General features: G+C 39.8%; 1 protein-coding gene across 1 annotated transcript; it reads right to left on the reverse strand.

The window, feature by feature from the left end:
- Nucleotides 1-533: 533 nt before the first annotated feature.
- On the reverse strand, nt 534-23,629 carry znf507 (zinc finger protein 507). The gene is made up of 7 exons (XM_084356858.1): nt 23,545-23,629; nt 18,718-21,147; nt 14,649-14,766; nt 14,344-14,452; nt 7,134-7,238; nt 4,351-4,485; nt 534-2,858 (listed from the first exon to the last, which is right to left on the reverse strand). Exons 2-7 carry the CDS (start codon nt 21,142-21,144, stop codon nt 2,417-2,419), a joined length of 3,336 nt encoding a protein of 1,111 aa, XP_084212984.1. The 5' UTR covers nt 21,145-21,147; nt 23,545-23,629; the 3' UTR covers nt 534-2,416.
- Between the last annotated feature and the right edge of the window lie 309 nt (nt 23,630-23,938).

Below are 23,938 nucleotides of genomic sequence, written 5' to 3' on the forward strand. Positions count from 1 at the left end.
GACTGCATGATACATTAGATGGGTTAAGAGTGTTTGTTTTAAAAGAATAATCTGTTATTCGACCTCATCTTCTATCTATGTTTACATTTCTGTTAATTTAAATATTTTGATGCGATTTTGATGGGTTTTTCAGGCGGTTGAAGATTGTAGCAGAAACAGGAAATGTTTTCCTTGTATAGGTCTCTGGTCGTGGACATGAAAGCACCATTTTGTTCACTTTGCATCCCGACTGAATGGCAGTTTGAATTAATATTAAAGTGCGAGGAATATTTTGGTTACTAACATGCATCTGGGTGACTAGTTGGGTTTAATCTCGGCCAGTACTCCCTCACATACATATGAAAAATAATTTCCACACAGCGAGGCAACCCATCGCAGTAAACATGCAGCCTTCATAATTCTTAGAATCCATGTTCACTACACTGTGATGAGTTTTTCCATAGCAGAGCTGCAGCCAATACATTACACTCCAGCCTCCAGTCAATCACATGAACGGACACGGGAGGACTACGCCAATAAACCTCAAAAACACGTCGCCTTCCAAACTTTATTTTTTTACATCCATGTCTTCTTATTTCAGGCATGTTTGTTAGCGGAGACAGCAGTCATTTCAAGTTGTGTTTGACACTAGACAGTTTTTCTAATTTAAAAACACTGAGAAAAAGAGTAAAAGTTATTATAAAAATGGTATTATATACAACATCAATTGCATGGGCTATAAAAAAAATGGACTATACCTTCCATGACAACTCTAAAGGGATAAGTTCAGCCAAAAATGAAAATTCATTACTGACTCACCCCCATGGTGATGGAACGTTTCATAGTGCACATAACATTCCTGGAGCTTCACAGCAAGAGTGTTGCATTAGTCCAGTCTTGTCCAAGTCTCTGGAAGTCCTGAGATCCCAAAGTGATTTGAAAAGATGTTATTTACTCTCGCAACACGGGGTCGAACTCTTGCACCCACTTCCAGTGTGGTGTGGGCAAACGCTTTTAGCTCAGCAGCTGCAGTGAAGATTTGATCTGAAGGTCCTGTTTGTAAGAAAAATAGATTTTTGAGTCTCATTCTCAACTCGGGCATGTGACTGACGCTTTGGGTTGGCGACCGTCCCGACCTACCATGCCAAAGCATCAGTATTTGAGGAGTTGGGAATGGGACTTTGAAAAGGGTGTAAATAACGTCTTTTCATATCAATTCAGGGTTTTTGGATGCTTTGATATCGCTGGATGGAGCCATTTCATGTTTGTTGTGTGTGTAAGGTTTTGTCTTGAAGCTCCAGAAATGTTTTGCAGACTACGAATCTTCACCCTACCTTCCATTAGGCGGGGGGTGAGCATATAGCGAGTGAATTTATGTTTTTGGGTGAACTTATCCTTTAAAGTGAGCCAAGCACCACAATCACAAGTGAGAACAGGCGTGTCTGATTCAATACAACATATCCCTGCTTTAAAATACCTAGGCACCATTCAATTAAAATTAAAGCCCAACCTATGCCATCTTCCCTTTTTATCATTCCTTTTGTCGACATGCCCTGTACCAATACCTCTGTCGGCAGTAGATTACAATCAAGTCGATCAAAGACCAATTTCTACTTTGCCCTGGTCAACTTCCACGCCTCTGAGAACTATTACTTTCTCCTCTCAAGACACGACTTTATAAATGATCCAACAAATAAAATTACAGTCACTCATACAAACAAAAAAAAATAAAAATTATCATTTGCCTCATTAAATTGGTATAACGGAAACTAACATGCATAAAAATAAACTGATAAATATGAAACCATATTCAAGCTGTGATACATGCTGTGAGTTTGCACATGTACCTGCTCAAGCCTCGACTGTGTTGGATTAAATACATTAAATACAACAATAGCAATAAAAGAGCTGCCTCATGGTCAGTATATGAATTAGACTGGAAAATATGTGAATCTGTTTTTGTCCATTTCTGGTGAGGGATTGTTTGGTTTTGTGAGGTATGAACTTGTCCCTGTATAGTGAAAAGTCAGACTTGGGTTAGAGCTCGGGCTTGTCCCTTGAAATCTAAATCACTTTCCTGCAGACCCTCTCTTTAATGTCAAATTATTTGACAGAAATATCAACGGCTTATAACATTGAAAGTAAAGTGTAAAAAAAAGAAAAAGGATATGCCACTCAGAGAGTCATTACATAATATTTCTCTACAGCTGTTAAAGGTGTGTGTCGTGTAGTTTTTGCAGCCTCACAGTTGTAACCTTTGACATCTACCAGAACATTCTGATGACTATTAACTCAGGTACATTGCACGTGTAATGGTTACACCTGATATCCACTACAACCAGAGGTAAAGAAACATAATGAAATACTTCTGTGGGCAGCGGATCATAGCAAGAGTGCAGGGTCAGCGTAAATAAAAGAGAAGGGTTGAGGGCACAGCTCACTCTGCTGTCTGGAGGCCTGGTTGGGCTTCTGGTTGTTGCTGCTCCTTGTTAAGGATGATGCTGATGATGTCTCCCTCGTGCTCCTTCATGTGCTCCATCAACCGCTCCTTACTGGTGGACTCAAAGCCACAGATACAGCAGCAGAACAAGAGCACACAGTACTCCATAGGTGGCTGGCCTGTGCGTGGTTGGCTCTGGGACTGAGACTGGAGCTGTGCGGGGTCCTTCCCCTGGGGGCTTGGGGTGTCACCAGGCCACTGTGAAGGGTCTGTGGTGGGTGTGGGCAGGCTCCCTGAGCTGTCCACAGCCGTCGTCGTTATTGCAGATGTGGGTGTTGGCAGTGGTTCAATTGGGCCCTTTGCTTTGTGCTTTGAGGTCTGGGTCACTGCAGGGCGCTCTGCCACTGACTCCAGCACTGCAGACAACTTCTGAGGAGCTCTGAGGGAGACAAAGGATGGACTCACCCAGAAGAATACAGCAAGAGAGGGAGCAAGACTAAATGAGAGTGTCGGCTCATAGAGGAATATTTATTATTGCCTGTGCATTATTTTTGTTTGTGGCATTTGTTGGATGATAGATGTATTAAGTTAGTTGCTGCTGTTGTTGGAGTACAGTGAGGGATGAAAACCTGTTCTGAATTTAGTTTTGAATTTAGCTGAATGAGCTGTTCAAAAATATTGTACAATATTTAGTCAGTGAGTCAAAAAGGAATCCACTTTAATTGTTTAACTGCTCATCTTTTTGTTGTTCTGGGAGGTCTCACAGGCTAGACACATCTGTACGGTAGCAGACAACAAGACAACAATACAGAGTACATGTATTGATTGTTTACTTCTTTTTGGAAGCTCTGCTTGGTTTAGATGTCTGTCTTCAAATACTCTATTTTTTTTATTGTATATGGTTATTAAAATTAGAAATGCACTTGCTGAATGTTGCCTCGACCCAGGGACTACAGACTTTTTCAAAAATGAGTTAGCTCTTCGGTGCAGTAACTACTGTGCATTGCCCCTGTTAAATGAACAAAAAAATTAAATAAACTAGATAAATTCTCTCCCAGTTTCAACCACTTTTATCTGGATGTAGGACCTCTTAAAGTTTATTAGTGCCAATGTCAAAGGGATGTAAAAATGTACCTTCACTGAAAGGGTACATGAATATAGAGGCATATTTAACTCCTGTATGGGGCGCTGACACACCAGGCAGATGGTCGGTGCTGTCGGTGAGCGTCTGTGGCTCTAGCTGTAGCAACATGTTCTGCACCCTTGGCACTAGTTAGCCCTCGTAGGCGGTTCTGCCAAGCAAATCAGTGAAACTGAAGTTTGAACCTGTCGATGTATCCATGATTTCACCCATTTAATGCAGTTACCCTTTCTATTTTAAACCTACGCCTCTTCGTCAGTACCATCTGCCACTTTCATTAACATACGTTTTATTAGAAGTGGCTATATTAACAACAGTGGTATATTGTTTCTCATATATCCACAGTCCTGAGTCCTACAAACTACTGCTACTTGTGGCATGGAGAGGAATTTTCTCCCAGGCAGTTGCAGACCATACAAGTTACTTGATTGCGACTGTCTTTGTGGTGTGTTCAAGTGCAGCTTTTTGGCCCAGACGTCAGGCCACGCAATATTTAGTTTCCATTGCAACTACTTCTTCGATGTTTATGTCTGGGCCCTAAGATCGGCATAGAATACTGTATTTAAAGATGTGGGCGATGAATGGTGGGCCTAAGGTGCTGTAAGAAACAACATTAAGTGAAAAGATTACATAATGCAGCTTTAGCTGTACTCAAGAGCTCTAAAGCCTTGAAGTTACAGTTCTATGGTGTACTGCCAGTGAATATACTGGAGATATTTGCAAATACAGACATAAAATCTGAAACAAACTCAAAGTGCAGAAACCACTCTTCTTGAGTTCATGCATTTACCGGCTGCTCTGGGAGATGGCCTCGTTAATGGCTTTGTTCACTTGCTCGTAGTTGTAGTTCTGGTCTCCAGCGTGCTTCCACATGTGGGATTTGAGTGATGGTGGATGACTGCACACATAGCCACACAGAGAGCACCTAGAAGAGAGAGGAAAATATAAGAGAGACGAAGCAGAGATGATGAGCAGCAGAGTGAGAGCGGATCAAGTCGAGGTTGATCTAATATGCATAGTGAGGTTCTACTAATCCCTCTCCTACTTTCTATCAAGAGGAATCATCCTGACTCTAGACTCCACAGGGGACACTGAGCTGAGAGGCAGAGACAAAGAGTGCAGAGAGGAAATAGGATTTACAGAGCACCGAGAAGTAATTTGTCAAATTGAAAAGAGTTATGGGTCGTGTCTTTATTAACTATTCAAATGCTCAAAGTTGCAAATATCATTTAGGATGGAGTACTGAAGCACACTTCACCTATAACAGCTGACTAGACAAGCTCTTGTGAGAACAGGTTAATCATAAAACCCCCCATATCATTGTAAAAAGGTAAAAGGAAAATCAAGTTCTCAACCAGCCAGTGTTGTTGAGCATATGTAAGACACTGCACTAGGCTACAAAGTTTTCTAAAAGTGCGCTCTCAGTATGAGTATAGCACTCTTCAGACTGAGATGCTGAGGTGATACTTCACTTGATCACAATGAGCAAAATCTAAAATCCTGGAAAGTGACTTCTTCCCACTAGATGGTATTTTTATCTCCTAAAAATAGAAATGCTTAGTTGTCATCATTGTCTTTAAGATGTGATCAGATGTTCAGTCTGGATGGAGCAGCTGTTCAGACACTCCTGTTGTTTGACACCAGCAGAGAAACAAAACAGAATAGAATGGAATAGACAGGTGGTTCAGTGTGACTCAAATCAGTGTGAGAGAATGCCTGGAAACTCAAAACAATTGTGAATTCAGAAATGGACTAATTCATTCTGTGTGTTTCCATCTGTCTCTGTACTTCATAACATTTCTTACCAAAAGTATTTTAGAGATATGTTTTGCTTCATGCTCAATGCTCGAGTGCGAGTCAGAAATTTAAGATGCAAAAATAAAGGGACTATTAATCTCCACAAAGAGGCAAGGCCCCTTTGGTGACCAAAGATAGTCCAACTGTCAGTGGCTCGGGTTTTAAACTATTAAACTCTCCATGGGCACATGGATAGACATTTTTTTTCATCAATCCACAGCTTTTACAAAATCTCAGATATTTCAGCAAATATATGACTTTTTTCTCTAAATCGTATGAAGAGAAAAAGTTTAAATCAAGAGATTCTTATTGCAGACTGAGTGAACATGAAACCTTTAAAGGGCAATGCCATCTACTAAACATAATTAACTTGTCAGGGGGGTACTACTGAGCTTGTTAAAACAGTTGTTGTCTTTTCAAGTCAGAGAAAATAAGCTGTGATAAGCCTGAAGACATCGTCAGGGTTATCACTGCTTGGCCAAGGAGACTACAGATTTAGAAAACAATGACTGCATTACAAGTAGAGTTGGAAAGTCAGAGGGTCTAATGAAATTATGCTTTTAGTTGCATTATGGGAAGTAACAGGTCCAGGGTTTTTGAAGCTTGACCCATGTTAGATACTAATGATGCTATAACATCTAACTTGCCTGCTTTGGTTTTAATAAACACTGGTGTGTTTGACTGTGTAGTTTGGTTCCTTTGGGCTGTTAATGAACTCTGCTGCAGACCAAACAACCAAACCCAGACCAACCTGCTTCTGGTGGTCCAAACTGACTCTGGCATGGTACTTGCTATGGTATCAAAAAAGACACACCGACAGGACAGTGTAATAGTAGATATATGATTTTCGCATGAATTTTAAAAAGTCTAACTACTAACAATTCCATCTTCTGATTGTGAACTGTCAAGGAGGCAGCCTGTAAAAGGAGCATCAGTATAATTAAATGTAATTAGAAAGTAAGTGAAACTCCTATTACAGTAAAAAAGTAAAAGTATTTTTTGGTCTGATTCTGCCTTTTTACTATTATATATGACATAGAAGTACAAATATTATCCACTATTGCTTGTAATCACTTGTTTCCCTGGGAGCTCTTTTTGACACAAGAGAAGATACACAAACACATTAGATTTAGAGAAGTGCAGCATGTAGGGTATCCATGTAGGCATGATGGCTTAGCATGAGTCACCACAACTGTCAAGAGAATGAGTTATCTGAACTCAGAACTAAAAGTTAACAATGAATCACCTTTTTCCCTGGTCCACCAAAAGAACAGAGTTCCAGGTGTGAAGAAAGTAACATAAAAGTCAGGATATCTCCGTCCGGCTTTTATTTTTTAAATGTGTGCTACATTTAAGCGCAGTAATATACAACTTGAGTGACCCTTAAAGAGAAAAAGAATGATATTGTCAGATATGTCTACTGTATGGAAACATGGGCATTCCAACCCTGCAGGCACTGATGACAGTATAATTCAGCACAAGCATTCAGTGAAGTGGAAATCAGCAATCAGTGCCACGCTCAGGGTTGAGCATATCTGACATTTTAAGGAGAGAATATTCAGTCCCATTCACTTTCTCCACCCACCAAACACTAACGGTGTGATCAGAAGTCATCTTCTCAAGTGTGCAGGCTGTTGGCACCATTGAAGTGCATAAATGTGGACACACACAGGTTTACAATGAGAAACTTCCTTTGGCTCTTCATTCTCACCTCAGAGTTGCAGCGTTCATGTTATCATACCTCTCAGTAGTGAATGCAGGCGTCATGTTTCTCACCTGTACTGCTCCAGGAGCTGCATGGCCTGGTGCTCCTGAGGGTGCCTCCTCATGTGGCTCTTTAAGCTGTTCATGTTGGTGGTGGCAAAATCACAGCTACAGCACCTGGCAGATGGAGAGAGGAGAGAAGAGGGAAGAACATGAAGACAGAGTGGCTGGTTTAACAAGCTGCCTTTTAAGGTGGTCATGTTGCCTCTTAAGATATGTAGCCTGAAGGGAGATCAGGGATTTACAGCAAAACAGAGGGAAGTGCCACTTGAGAAAATCACATGTCTCTACTTTGTTGCACTTTGGATGTTGCTGTTTTTTTTTAATTGTAATCCTGCTGACAAACCAACCAAGAAACAGACAGGTGAAAATATAACCTCCTTGGCAGAAGTTATAAAGCATTAAATAAAATATAATACTTTGTAGCCTGCTGAGTAAGAGTAAAATGTATTAAGTGTATAAAATATAAATAAATTAAATACTATACAAGGTCTGCAAACAGAGGCTAAACCCATCTCACAGCCAATGCCACTGTATTAAAATAAAGCACCAGACAAAAACAGACAAGTTTCACTTTATAACGTGAGGCTTACAGATTTGACTGAAGACTTTATGAACAACAACAACAACATTTCAAACAGACTTACAGTACACTTTTTCAACAGAGAAAAAATTGTTAGGATTAACCTAATTTAAACTAAAACAAATGATCCATTACTTTTACAAATGTAATATTATTACTCTTTTATGCTTCCTGGTGTGTGGCTTATGGTGTGATAGTTTGAAAATAAAGTGACCTTGCCTGAAGGAAGTTTTAGGGCTGGTTCCAGCTTTGGGCATTAGGAGAGGGCAATTGCTTGACATTGAAGCAATGTATTTGGCTGTGTTTTGGTTAAAAATGACTATCACAAAGTGTGCACACTAATGTAAAGTGGAGAACATAATAGAACAGTAGTAGTTTTTCTGTGTATGATTTGTTTTGTTTTCTGTGGAACTTCTTACCATCAAACAAGATGTAACCTGTTAGAAGGAGAGTGCCGGAGGTGTTGGTAGACAGACGTGATTTTAGGATGGGGCCAGCTGGCTAGCTGCTGACTGTAGATGCATATTTATTATACAGAGACAAGAGTGATCGATCTTCTCAACCAACTTAGTGTACTTAAAAGCGATAGTTTGACATTTGCTGTAGGGATGCATGATGTAGATTTTTTTCAGCCGATACCAGTAACCAATAAATACCTACTTCTCATGGCTGACAGCAATAAGATAACTGATAGTTTCACATTTTTGTATTTTTAAAAGAAATTCACAACCTGTAGTTTCTTCACACATAGTGTCCACCCACACCAGTGATGACATGTTTTGGTCTCTAGTCTTCACTGTGTGGCTCTACTTACGTTGTTTGTGTCATGAGCGTAACAACAACATGTTGCGCTTGTACTTCTTCTCCTCCTTCTACAGTGTTTATTGGTGTATCACAACAACTTAAAAAAGGTGCATACTGCCACCTGCTGTGTACATGCTGCACTTAAGTCAATGAAAGCAATTTTGCTGCGTATTATCAGCTCTATTTAGTGAGTTTAATTCAACCAATACTGATAATACATTTCCCAACATTGGATTTGGTAAGATAATTTATCAATATATCCAATTTGCTGTGTTTCCTGAGAATAACACATTGAAAATAATAATAATAATAATAATAATAGTACTAATAATACAAAAAAACAAGAACAATTCCACCTTTAATATAAACATACCGTGATAATGGTTCACAACATGATCAATGTTCTCTTTAAAAATGACATATTGTCTGTAAGCACACTAAACAATCAAATCTGACCAATAACGATGCCTGGTTTGAAATGATTCATTAAAATCACAATTTACAAGCTGGCTTGTAAAGCCATATGTAAAGCTCACACTTTCTGAAACATTCACTGACCAACACCACTACACAGTATATATCAATAGAAATAATTACCTGAGAGAAGTGTTATTCTATTAGGTGCATACCAGCAGCCTGTAATAGTGTACCTGACATCTTCTCTAATGCAAATGTGATACTCTCTCTTCTTCTTCAACTACATTTACTGCAAGTGGCTAAAATAAGCAACATAATTATCTGTCCAACTGGGTCTTGTGAGAACAGGTTCATGATCCTTACCACCAGAGAGATTTTCCAAAGTTCATCTCACGCATTATGAAAAGCAGGGTTTCTGCCATTACTACAGTCACACAGAAGAGTACATTTTTAATTACTTGATTTCAGTGAGGGAGAGGAATGAATATCAATGGCACTTCAGTCCATGTAACATAATCAAATTAGGCATTTCTGCACTCGATGCCAATTACAATGCTGTTAATAACAGATGAAGGAACGGTTGAATATCAGAATTAGTTAGTTAGTGCTTTGCCTTCACATACTGCCGTTATGCTACCCAAATCTGAGGTGCATAGAGAGAAAATGTTGCCTATTGGGGCATATACTGTACTTCAATTTCACTAATTATATAATGCAACTTTCACAGCTTCTAGTGAGCACTGGCACATTTAATTTTAACGCTTTAATTTGAGGGTTTCTAATCTAGACTGGGTAAGAACAGCAACCCTGTCATTATCCATCTGCGCCGCTCTTACAGCTGAAAATCCTCAAAGTTTCATTTAAAATCTAATATGCCGGAGTACAGAACCAAAACAAGAGAAAACATTCTGTGGTCCTAGATAGACCTACAGACCACAACATATTTCTGGTAGATTTGACATTCAATTCAGATGTGAATGTTTCTTCTGACGTAACAAGGTTGTAATGTGCAGGTCAACATTTGAAGTATAAATAAATATAACTTCAGCTTTGCTAGAAGGACCACACACATCAGAATCAGAAATACTAATTAATTAATTAATTTATAATATATTATATATTATAACATATGTTATATATATATATATATATATATATATATATATATATATATATATATATATACACATATATATTATATTAATTAATTAATTAATACATAACATGCAAAAAGAAAAAGAGTATAATTACATGTCAACATTTCTTTTAAAGTAAAGCATGAGAGCACAAGAACAATGGCACAAGATGTATGTACAGTAGACACAATAGAGATACCACTCCCTTACAGTAAGTACATTTAGCTGAATGTCTTTTGGCCATGAAACTTACTTTATTCCGGCATTTACAGTCATTTTCTATGTTGCCCAAGTTTGAAAGATATCCTTTTTAAGCCTATTTGAACATACTATACTATTTATTTATAACCGTACCATCCGATAGTTTCTACCCCTAATTATGCCTTCATACCATCTGCTAACATGACAGTTGACCATTGTGGTTAGAAAACAGCAATTAAATGCCATCTGACCTTTTCCAGAGCAGAGAGAAATCCTGTTCTGTGTATTTTTGTAAATCTGACCTTAGAGCATAGGCGACAGCCCAGTGTTAAGAAAGCTGACGCAAACACTCGTATGTGTTCACACCTCAGGGCAGCTTTAACACAAAGGCTGTGTGCTAATACTGAGTGTATGGAGAGAGACACAGCGGGGGTGTCGAGTGAGAAGGTGTGACTGTGCCTATACTGAGATCACAGTTCTGGTCAGAGCATTACTAGGCATGTGCTGCCATCTAATGTACCTTTCTAAAATGACAAGTACAGCTCATGCACATCTTATAATGATGTCTCTTGCACGAGAACAAGCACTAATAAGTCTCACTGTCTGGAAAATATTCAGTGAGCTCACTGTCTGAAACAGGAACTGAAAATCTTCACTGACCACTATCACTACTGCAACACAGGACACAACAGAAAACATCAAAAAGGTATCCTGCTCACTTAAAGCTACTGTCAACATGTTAACCACACACCTCATTTGACTTGTGCTTTTTAAAACATGAGGGATTGCAGGCCCTGAAACTGATGATGTGAAACTTTATCCTAAACCCTTGTTAAGGCAGGTTTATGTGTGTAAAATCATACAAATTTGCACAGAAGTTTGTTAAGGTGATGTTAAGGTGATATATATATATATATATATATATATATATATATATATTATATTGGTGTCAACCTAATGAATGTGCTGTCATTCTAGTTTAATGTCAGATGTCACCTGGAACCCAGGTCTGCCTATTAAAAGGCAGTTTTTTTCTTGGCACTGCTGCCAAGTGCTTGCTCATGAGGAAATGTTGGGACTGGAAGTTAAATGATATGGTCTAGACCTACTCTAATTAAAAAGTGTCATGAGGTAGCTTTTGTTGTAAATTGGTGCTATATAAATAACACTGAATTGACTTAATTTCTGCAAATAAAGCTATAGAAAAAGTTCCGTCAGGAAGACTACCCTTTTGCATGTTTAAGCCTTTTAGTTTATGTCTCACACCACTCTGTCATTCACTCCTCTCACTCTTGCTCACTTATAATTCATGCTGTGATTATCTGAGGCTGTGAATCAATACACATCAGCTGGTCACATCTATCCAATAGCAGAGAGACACACCTTCAACGTTACCCTATCATCTCCCTTCTGTCTTTTTAAATATGATTCTCTCTCTGCCTTCACTTCATTCATGGTGTTGTCTTGCCTGTCACCGCCCAAGCCTTTACAGATTCACCACAGGCTAGTCTACACAGATTGACCAGTTTCATCATTCCATCAGCCTATCAGTCTGAGCTGAGTTATCAGCCACCACCACCAGTGTCTGGACTCCGTGGGGGGGATTTTCCATGTTTCTGCTCAGGCCAGATGCCCCTCCATCACAAAATCTTACTATAGAGTCTAAGCACCAAAGACTTTTGATGTGACTCAATTATCATCCGCTGTAATAAACATAATCTTTTCTTCCTTCACCTGTCTCTCCTGACTGAACTATGATTAACGTACTAAAACATAATACGGAATTGGGCTGGGTATTGGCAAGGCCTTCACGACACGATACTCATCATGATACATGGGTCACTATAAGATTATATCATATATATTGCGATACATTACGATATTCCACATAGTTGATGTAAAATGTAAAAACCGGGCTGAAATACAAGTTGCTCTTTATGATCTGGGTAGTCTTAATACATCACATGACATTATACTGATAATTTAGCGGACAAATTGAGTCAAAAAATGTAATTCAAAATTTCCTTTCAAATTTATCTGAACGGACTGCACGGAAGTGCACTCTTGCACTTTAACTGGACACACTGAAACAGTGGAATAAAACATGAAAATAAAGTGCATGAAGTGCTCACTAAACTTATGTAGATGCCATCATAAATTTCAAAAGTATTCATACTGTGTCCCTGAACTCACCGTAAACATCATCAGAAAATAAATTACTAGTATTAATTTCTTGTGTTCCTGTCTGAACAGTAGACCTATAAAAATAAAGTGCATATGCACAAGTACTTATTGTCACTATAGTTTTAACCATATGTCTGAAGCCGGTGTTTTCAACTACACTATAGGGGCACAAATCATGACAGATAAAATGCACCACCGACTCAGAGGCAGAGCAGAGCGGGTCAGTAGTGAGGCATGTTAGCATGGATATATGTTCCAGAGGGAACGCAACAGACATTTCTCTGTGTAGTGTGATGTTTCACTTGTGATCACTTGGTAACAAAACCCAAAATATTAAAGTAGAAAGAATAGAACACAAACCATGTTCAGAATTGAACTCCAGTATGTGCTTGTTAATTAAAAATACTAAAATAAAAATAATGCACTAGGGTGTGCATCTCTCCATTATAAGACGATTCGATATGCATCTAGATACAGGGGCTCCGATACAATTCAGGGACAATACATTTTTAACACAATGATTCTGACCATTTGGTGCGATACAATGCAGTCTACTACAGTTCTTAACATTTGTTTCATGTCATTTATTTTCCATTATGAATTAAAATAAGCTATTTTCTATAAAGGTGACGGTTTTACACAAAAGACCAGGGAACCCCAAGTACTTTTGTTACTTTATGGTATGGGGGAAAAATGGAAGACAAACATCATTTTGAAACCACACTGAGGGCAGCAATGAGAATAATGACTGGTTGCACTGTCACTAATGTCCACATCAGTAATGTCTTCTAATCACTGTCTGTTGCCAATCATGATTGCAATTATGACTATAATATCTGTATGAGTGATTTTCGACACTTCCTGACGTTGAAGCCCAACAGCCTACTACAGGAGAACGTCTGGTTTGCCGTAGCCAGGAGTATGCCGAAAAGTGTTAGAGGGTAGTAACAGAAGTAGAAGTTGTAGGAGTTAAATGTTGCTTAGTGATATTCGTTTTCCACTTCCACAGCAAACCGTTGGAATGATTGGCGGACACTGTACCTGTCCCTCTACCATCGCTACTCAAAGTCCCTAATTATTCCTCACTGCCCACATGAGTTTCATCTAGCCGTCTCTCCAGGTGTGTTACCTACATGCTATCGGTGAACTTAATCGCTGTTCTACAGACCTCACAAATGACCAGAATTTTGCAGTGTTCCTTCTTCCCCTTAAAATCCAAATGTCTTCCAAACTTTACAATAAAGGGTGCACTGTAAATCGTGTCAGCGTTGTCGGACATATCGTTTTTGTTTATCCCTCGTAAGCATGGATCCAATAGCAATGGAGGCGGTGTGCTAACTTGGCTCAAGTAATGTGAGAGTCTCGCTCTGAACTTCAACCATCAACAAGATTTAGAGACGCTGTGCAGAATTAGCAGCTAAGCTAAGCCTCGTTCAACCGATTATCAGCTTTAAAAATCGGGCCATCATCCAATTCATAGTCCATTTATATTGTTTCAGGGCCAGCACATCGAAGTATTCCCATCTACAATGTTAAACACTGATTTTTGATTCATATCAGTGAAGCTTTACACCCTTACTTTGCACCATACCCATTTATTCCTTGCTGTACTCCTGTACTGTGGATATGTCAGAAAACACATGTCTAAATCAAGTTTCCTGAAACTAGCTTTTGTTATAAAAGACAAAAAAGAAAAAAAAAAAAATTAATGAACCCAAACCCTACACCAGTGGACTACAAGTGCTTTACAGGCCTTTAGTTGAATGAGTTCAATTATTTCAAGACTTCACTCAGGACCTGAGGACAACAATTAATCTGCAATGGTCAGCGAATGGTATTAGTATTTGCACTAAGATGATAGTGGTGTATGTCTACAAGTTTTTTTTTAACAACTCACCGATAAGGCTTGTCAGAGTTATGAATCCGTCGGTGATTCCTCACCCCAACATATGTAGAGCTGGTGTAGTCACACACATCACATTTATACATCTTCGGCAAACCACATTCTGTAAAAGAGCACAAAATAAACAGACATATAACCTTCTAAGAACACCGACATAAATCATATGGCACCCATGTGGAAACAGAAGAAAGGGCATGGAGGGAAAACTTTGCTGAGGGAGGATGAAGGGGGTTAGCTATGAATTGAAATATCTATTTCCACATTTGAATAGATATTGAGGCCATAAAAACACATCTTACCTTCGTCTGTTACCCGCTCAACTTCTTCAACCGTGGCCATGGTTTCAGTGACTGGTGTAAGCGCGGCCATGTCACTAGTGAAGCTATGGTGCTCCCTTTCATGATTTCTCAACTGACTCTAATTAATGAAAACACACACATACCATAAGATATCTACACAAAAAATTACAATATGCAGTTAACATTAAAAACAGCATTTCAAACATACTTTTTCACCAACTTGGCAACTGTTAGCCAAACAGAAAGAGTCCTATCTGACATTTGATGTATAGCTCAACTACCTACAGTTGTGGTCAGTTTACATACAGTAAAGTAAAGAAAAAGTATAGATCATAGTCTTCACTTCTCACAATTTCTACGACTCATTTTTCTGTGATGGAATGAGTGGAACACATACTACTTTGTCACAAAAAACATGCATTAATTTGCTTCAAATCTGAATTTATTATAGGTCTCCTGAAAATGTGACCAAATCTGCTGGCTCAAAAATACATACAGTAATTCTAATATTCAGTTAAATGTCCTTTGGCCATTTTCACCTCAATTAGGTGCTTTTGATAGCCATCAACAAGCTTCTGGCTGAATTTTTAACCACTCCTTTGTTTCATCATCACAGTCCACATGTTCACTATGGGGTTCAAGTCAGGACTTGGAAAGACCATTCCAAAACCTCAATTTGGGATCATTGTCCTGTTGGAACACTGAACTGTACCCAAGACCTAATCTTCAGGCTGATGATTTTAGGTTTTCATGAAGAATTTGGAGATAATCCTCTTTCTTCAATATTCCTTTTACTTTCTTTAGAGCAGCAGATCCATTATACTACCAGCACCATGCTTGACAGTAGGTTTGGTGTTCTTGGAGTTAAAGCCCTCACCTTCTCTCCTCCAAACATACTTCTGGTAATTGTGGCCAAACAACTCAGTTTTTGTTCATCTGACCACAGAGTTTTCCTCCAGGTTTTTTCTATGTCCATGTGATCAGCAGTGGTGCCATGTCTAGAGCAATGGCTTCTTTCTTGCACTGAAGCCTCTCAGCTCATATGTTGATGCAAAACACACTTGACTGTGGACCATCACAGGAAAATGAGAGCTGTAGAAATCATTGGAAGCTAAGACTGCCATGATATACATTTTCTATGTATATCATAGCAATGTACATGTAAAAGTGATTAAGCGTATAGTGATTAAATAAATAAAAAATGGGTTACCTATTCATTGAAAGGGGCCATTTGTGGCTGAGATGAAAACCTTATTGTTTTCTATTGAAATACTCTATGACAAAAAGGTTTTGCATGACTCCGTCCCAGCAGAATATCTGAACCATAGGCATTTAGTGGAGTGTTGATTGACACACAGCAATCTTCAGTGACGCACTGTTTAATATCATGCCCTCTAATTCACTAGTGAGCCAGCCTTCACTCTTCACAATTAGAAACTTTCTTGGCCTAACTCCTGAGTCTGTTGGATAATATGATAAACTTGATGAATGATGAATAATCTCTGCTGCAGATCTCTGCTGGAGTCCCATGATAGCAGTGGAATCAATAGTTTTATCCTTTGCCTGTATCATCAAACCGAGGCACACTGTGACTGCGGGCTCTTCCAACTTTCATCTTTTACTAACAAGGTCTATCACTTCACACAGGTAATTTAACTTATCTCTTTAGGGCAACGTTTTGATGACTGAGACAATTTAGGGAGCCAGGATATGATTGTGGGCAGCACAGGAAAAACCCATGAACTTGTAGGATCTCTGATTGGTCTCATAATGGCGTTTAACATTTTAAATTTCTCCTCAATTATATAGCATTTTTTCTGTGGTTGTCTTACCTTGCAACCAGGCAATTTTATTGGCTGGTATCAGCCAATAGCAGATATACATCATTCAGCCACAACATTAAAACCAGCTACTTTATACTGTGCAGGTTCCACTTTGCAGCCAAAACAGCTCTGACCCGTCAAGGCATGGTCATAAGACCTCTGAGGGTTTCCTGTGGTGCCTGGCACCAAGATGTTTGTAATGGATCTTTGGGTCCAGTATGTTGGGGGGTTGGGGCCTCCATGGATCAGACTTGTTCTAGCACATCCCACAGATGCTCGATCAGATTGGGATCTGGGGAATATTTAGGTCCAGGAGTGACGTCACCATAAGGGGAGGTACTTGGTCTACAACGGTGGCTGGCGTGTGTCAAGTAGCATCCACATGAATGCCAGGATCAAAGGTTTCCCAGCAGAGCATCGCATTGTAAGAAGACAATCAATATTATTCACATCAGCTATCAGCAGTTTTACTGTTGTGGCTGATCGGTGTATATCACAAATATATAGATGTTATTAATATTAAAACTTTTCTTTTGAAACAGAACAAAATGCAGAAAGAACTACTTATGGTAATTTATAACAATGGAATTCCAGTTAAGTTTACTGTTTTAGTGCACTGATGTCATTTTAGACAATAAAGCAAGAAACACAAACACACCTGTTGATATCTGCCTCCACATTTTTGGAGGTGTATCAATTTGTCACTGGGGGCAAAGAGTATGTGTATGTGCAGTCTGCGCAGATATTAAAAAAAAAAATCTCTCAGACTGATGGGAGAGCTAGCAGTAACAAATGATGCGTTGGTTAAAGACAACGATCAACTGTTTATATGTCTCCATTTACTCTGAATTACAAGGGGGGGATATGGTTAAGATGATCCATCATATCATGGGGCCGAAGCTAATTATTACTTTCAATACTGATTACTCTGCCAATTATTTTCGCACTGAATTGTCTCATCTGTAAAATGTCAGGACATAGTGAATAATGCCCATGATTATTTCCCAGAACCCAACTTAAAAGGTGCTGTAAGCACTATTTTCTTATTTAAACAAGTGTTATGTAGCTCTATATTCCAACAGTAATCACTGTCAGAGTGTTTTGTCAGTAATCCATGTCTCTCCTCCTCTTGCTCATGCAGTAAAAAGAAAATACATTTTAAGGCATCCCTGCCCATTTTATCCACGCAGGACTCTCCCATTTACCGGCAATGGCTTGAGGGGCAAAGCTACCAATTCCAGCGCTCCCAGTGACAGCTGACACTACTAAGCAGGCCAATTAAAACAAATGCTTGAAAGAGGCAAAGATTGTGGTCACTCTAAAGAGGATGGAGGGGATTGCTATCTGCAAAACAGACAGGTTAGCTAAAACGATGCTTACAGCTCTAACACACTCAAACTACTTATTTTATTCCAACAAATGCCAAAAAGTCATTCATTTGGTTACTGTCATATGAAAATTAAGAGCCTCAAATCCTCACATTTGAGAGGCAGGGACCAGACAATATACTTCAAAATCACCTAAACAAAAAATAGTTGATCAAAATGTCAATTTTTTTTTTCGTCCATTGACTACATGTCTTATTGATTAATTACTCCAGCTTGACAACATAACTTTACATTTTAGTATCAGTGTGTATTGTGACAAAATAATACACATTGAACATTTCAAAAGTTTTTATCATCTTATGGTGTGCATCACTATATTCCTAACTCTGATTAAATCTATATCTTTATGTGAACATTCCAAATTGAACATTTCTGTAATATGTATTTTTAGAAAAATAATGAGGATATGGACAAAAATGACATTCAGAGCTGTAGGAGTCGTAGGAGTTGTAGGAGTGGGGGAAACTATAGGTATCAAAATGACAAAAAGTCTTGGCAAACAAGAAAGCTGGGTGAATGTCCATGGCCAAGTTACCTGCTGATGTTACCTGCCACACAAGTCACAAACATTATGTTAGGAAAACTGGCTGGAATAGTTTGTTTGTTTACAATTTACATAATCAGGGCTGCGTACGAACACTGGATTTTTTTGTCAGCGCACTCAAGAGAACTGATAGCAAGTGGATCATGAGGAGATATTTGATGGATTTGACAAAACTATTGGATAAGTGTAATTCGTAATGATTGACCCCTTAACATAATAAAAAAAATTATATACAATTTTAATATTCTGGTTACTCGATTACATATTACATAAAATAATTAAAATGCATTATGTGAGCTTTGAAGTGTCCTCACCTTGTAGTGGAAGGCATCTGGGCACAGCTTGCACTGGTACATCCTGGTCTTGCAGTGGTGGATCATATGGCTCTCCAGGTCCTTACTGTCCGAGGCAATGTGCTCACAGATGGGACACTGATATGGCTGTCTCTGCCTGTGCACCCGTAGGTGCTGTTTGATGTAGCCTTTATTGCCACTGCTGTAACGACACAGGCGGCACCGGTATGGCCTTTCACTGCTGGGGATGTAGTCCACTAGACCACCATCAGGAGAGGCAACTAACCCATCCATTCCTGGGATGCTACACATGTAACTCCCAGCTCCGTTCCCTGTGACCACACCTGCCATGGCTCCGTTTTGGAACTGTGCATTGTCCTGAAGCTCTTTTAGGATGTCCTCATCTGAGGCATTCTGGTCTGAGCGCTCTCTGAGTCTTTCAATGACGGTGAGCAGTGACAGGCTGATGCCAGCTTTGGTGGCAGGGCCCTCCTCATCTCCCTCGCCAAGACCTAGGGACTGCAAATCTTCCTCTCTGCCCTTGCTATGAAGCTCCAAGTCCAACAGGGCTGTTGCCCCAGTGTCGGAAACCTTCTGTCCAGCTGTAGTCACCTCTATCAGCTTCTGGCCTGTGTTTTGGCTCTGTGCCTGGGCTGTAATGGTCTTCAGGCTTACCTTGGTGCTGGAGGTGGGCAGCTCGGGTGTCCTCATAGGCATAGCTACCAGGGCCTCAGCAGCCAGAGAGTGCAGGCGGAGGGACTCAGAATGTGTCCTCTTGCGACCAGCGGGGGGGATGTTTTCATCTCGTGGAGAATCACTACTTACAGCAACAGTGGACTTAATATTAGCTCCTCCTTCTGGCTGGCTGTCAGCAGTGCTACCTGTGCTGGAGTCAGGGACCACTTCATCCTTCACTGCTACCACATGATCCTGCTCTGCCTCCTCTGGATCCAGTATACTCTTGTCCCTGTCCACATCTGGGCTGAGAAGGAGTGGGTTGGTTGCCATTCCTGAATCTTCAGCAGAAGGAAGGCGTTCTACAATCACGTTGATATGGCCAGCACTGTTGGGACTGCTATTGATAATCTTCTGAGCTGATGACAGTAAGCTGTCTGTAACAGAGGTGCTGTCATGGTGACTATCAATCTCCACCTCAGACTCCGCCTCTGTCGTGACCTGTACCTCCACCATGGGCTCCTCAGAGGTCAGGTCTTTGATGGGGTACTCACTTTCCTCTTCTTTCGCTACTATTTTTGGATTTTCATTGAGATCAGAAATCGGATGAGTCAACACATCCCCTTTGTTCTCAACAGCCAATGGACTAGCAAACAGCTGGAGCTTGAAGGCAGTGGGGAGCTTTTGCAGGTTTTTATCTTGAAGAACTGGAGAAAGAACAACTATGTCCTCTCTGCTTCCCACAGTGTTAGTTGCAGCCTGGGCCTCTCTCCTCGTGAGAATCCCGTCTTCATCCTCGAAGATGGGGTAAGAGCAGTCGACCAGGCCAGCGTGTTTCCAGGCATGGGTCTTGAGCATTCGCTGCTGGCTGCACACATAGCTGCAGATCAGGCAGCGGTACAATCCATACTCCTCATAGCTATACCATTTCTTCTTCTGTGATAGCTCCTGGGAACCATCTACTCGGCCTTTGATCACCTCAGTTCCTATACCGTCACTGCTCCCAGTCCAGTCCCCATCTTGCTTTTTTAAATCCTCGTCTGTGCCCTCAATGTAGGTATCCGACAAAGTAGGATTCCTCTTCAGGTTGTCATCGTTGTTGAAGTGCAGTCTGACATGTGCCTCCAGCTGCCCCTGGTCTCTTGATGTAAAGCGACACTCAGAGCACATGAGAATGAGGTCACTGTGCTGCTCATTGTGTTGTTTCAGGTGCTCTTTCAGCAGGGGCAGCGTTTGGGAGAGATAGGGGCACAGGCTACACTGATAGCATGTCACTGTCCTCTTGTGGTCGCTGCTGTTGGGGTTGCCGGCTACCTTTGTTACCGTGGAGGTGATGTTGTTGTTACTGTCACCTGACACAGGTGAAGAAAGAGCGCCCTCAGCCGTGCTGCCATCTAATATCACATCCTCTACACTCTCCTGCTCCTTAAAGTTCCTCTTAATTTTCTTCAAGGGAGAACCTCCCCTGCTCCCCCTCATCACCTCCACACCTCCTCCACCCCCCACAGCAGCAGCGTGTTGGATTGTTCTTTTCTGTCCTGCAAAGTTACAGCGGCGCTGGGGCCGCTTCTCCACAATTTTGCTGAGTTTCTCAATGACCTGAATGAGAGAATCTGCAGCCTGTTTCTGCTGAAAATTCTCTGTGGTGTCCTCCTCCACCACTTGCTGTGTTTGGGTTTGAGAAATTGATCCTAGTGCTGATGGCATGGAGGAGGAGGAGGCGGCATTGGAGGAGTGTGTGATGAGCACAGCTACATTGCTGATCTCCTCCATGACCTGGCAGACAGCAGGGAACAAAGAAATGAGTGTGTAAACTGGTTTCTGCTATATGGTACGTTACATTTTTTTGACTACTGATATGGATACCAATATTTTGAAATACTATTTATGAACTTATATGCCAAAATGTTGCAAGGTAATACCAGTCCCTCAACAAAGTTGCGATTGACAATCCCTGTAAAATCTGCAATTTTATCCAATCATAGTAATGGTGCTGTGTATTGAAAGGTCATGCAGAATTCATGGGGACTGGCAATTGCAAACTACTGGAGGGATTGTAATACATCACAAGAGACATTTAACCAAATATAAGAGTTACTGTATGTATATTTTTGGCCCAGTAGATTTGGTCACATATTCATTCAATTCATTATTATATCAAGGTAAATAATAAATGAACAAAATAAACCTAAAATAGGGACAAAAGCTTGCAAAATAAATGACCATTTTCACTGTTGAATAATAATTCAATAATTAATCAATTGGTTGTTGATCTTTTAATGTTAGAAATATGTGAAAATTATTGATCAGTGTTGCCCAAGATGCCATGATCTAATGTATTTTTTCGTCCACAACCCAAAGATTTTCGGTTTTCTGTCATAGAGGAGTAAAACAACCACTAACATTCACAGTTCTGAAAGTAGAATCAGAGAATTTTGACTTAAAGGATCAATCAATTTTCAAAATAAATGACAATTAATTTAAGAAAAAAAACTGAACGATCAATCTCTAATTTAGTGAACTGTATGCTTGGTAATAAGTATTGACGCTTGTGCTAATATATCTGTCTATATTCTGAACATGTTAGCTGTACTTTTTAACTAGTATTTAAAAAGGTGCAATACGTAGTTTTCGGGAAGAAATTTTAATCTGAAGAGAAAGATTTTTATTGATTTTTTCCTGCCTAAAAAAAATAAATAAACTCTTCATTTTCTTGACTGAATGAACTGACTACACAAACTGACCTTAAAGGACAACACAATTCCATACTGTTTTACTTTGTTTTTTGTTCTGGGGACCTTATTTTCCTCTGAGAACAGCTTGTTTATGCAGTTATGGAAACATAACATGAAACATTTCTGAGTTTGTATTTTTACCTCATTAATGTTATGTTAATGCCTCTAGGCACATCATTCTTTGTGAAAAAAATAAGAATTTAGCAAGTCAATCTGGCTCTTTGCGTTTAGACTTTTACACAGTACAATAGAGAAAAGCAACTGAAAAAGGGCGTTTTACTGATTCTATCAATTGCATTTTCCACTATTTAAATCTGTTGAGGAAAAATAGGGGATGTTTTTTCAGCCAAAAAGATACATAATTGACCATACTGACATTGCAGCAGACGGGTGAGGGGATTGGCTTTTTAGAGAAAAAAAGGGAATTAGCCCAAATGTCCACTATGATAAGTGTGATAGGTCAACTTAGTCTTGATAAGCTCAGCCACTGCTGGTCAGCAGACAGGCCTTCAAACAGCACCATGTGCATCTGTTTACAATCTGAGCTTGAGGGACATTATACAACTCATGTGGTTAAATTCCTTTCATGTCTGGAAATCCAACACTTTCCTCTTTCCTACTTTCTGACCACAAATCATCTTCCTCTTTCTCCTACTTCTGCATCTGTATGAATATGTCATAACAGTAGGATACACATTTGGAGAACTACCACATCCGAAAACTATTGGATGTAACCCAGGATAAACAAGGAATGGAGCTACACAAAAACTGTCCTTGAGTTATTAACACAATAATTCAGTCAACAATAATGGACTTTTTCAATCTATAATCTCTCATCCAAACAATGTCAATCTGATACATAAACAACTCACTGTCAAATAACGTAAAGTTTGTCACTCGCACAGATTAAAGTTAGGCTTTCTGTAGTACATTTGGTACATTTCTATGAGGTTAAATGTGACTGTGGTCAGTGTAGCCCTTCCGTAGACACCATCATGTGGTTTTAACCAGTCTCAGATGAGCACCTGCTATGTCACAATCTAAAAATATTTCATCCACTTTCATTCCCCTGTAGGATGAAGTTGAACACAGTCTCTCAACTCACACCGAAGCATCGAATAACCACTTGACAAAAATTTCAGGCTAATGTTAGCTGACATAATGGAGCTGCTGCGACACTTAAAACACTTAAGGAATTAAAAAAAACACGAACATTGAGTGAAAGGCAGCAGGACACACACTGCTAGCTTCACAGCTTGCTGCTTGCTATTCAAACACACACACACACACATACATACACACACAGTGACAGACACCACACGAGTCTCTCACAGTGCTAGCAGTTACACACATGAGTGTACAAGGGTATTTTAATTATGTTTTCGGTTAATAAGTGACGGAGAAGCACATGGCTGTATTTGAATGAAAATATACTCACTGACACGGAATGGCTCGACGCTCTTTGTCCTCAACACATAAAACTGCTTTGTGTTATTCGTTAGCCATAAAAAGTGGCCTCCCTCTCTCCCACATTGCAAAATGGCGAGGATGGAATATCAGTCACGTGACTTCGAGTTTAGGTCAGGTGACCAACGCGGGCCGATGATTGACGGATTGTCTAATGCTGCCTTCAAGTACTGCTCGTAAAACACCGCGTCGTATATTCAGTGTCGGTGCGTTCAGTGTTTCGAGTGCAGTAGGTAATAGGTCCATGGGGAAATGTTGAAAATAAAGTGACCAATATCATAATGCAAAGGCAAAACTAGGGATACATAAGATAATAGCCTCATCAGCCTGAGACTCCTCAACCCGCACCTCATCCTTCTTTCCAC

This window comes from Pagrus pagrus (genome assembly GCF_965226575.1).
Source record: "Pagrus pagrus genome assembly, chromosome: 1".
In the NCBI taxonomy this organism is placed as follows: Eukaryota; Metazoa; Chordata; class Actinopteri; order Spariformes; family Sparidae; genus Pagrus; species Pagrus pagrus.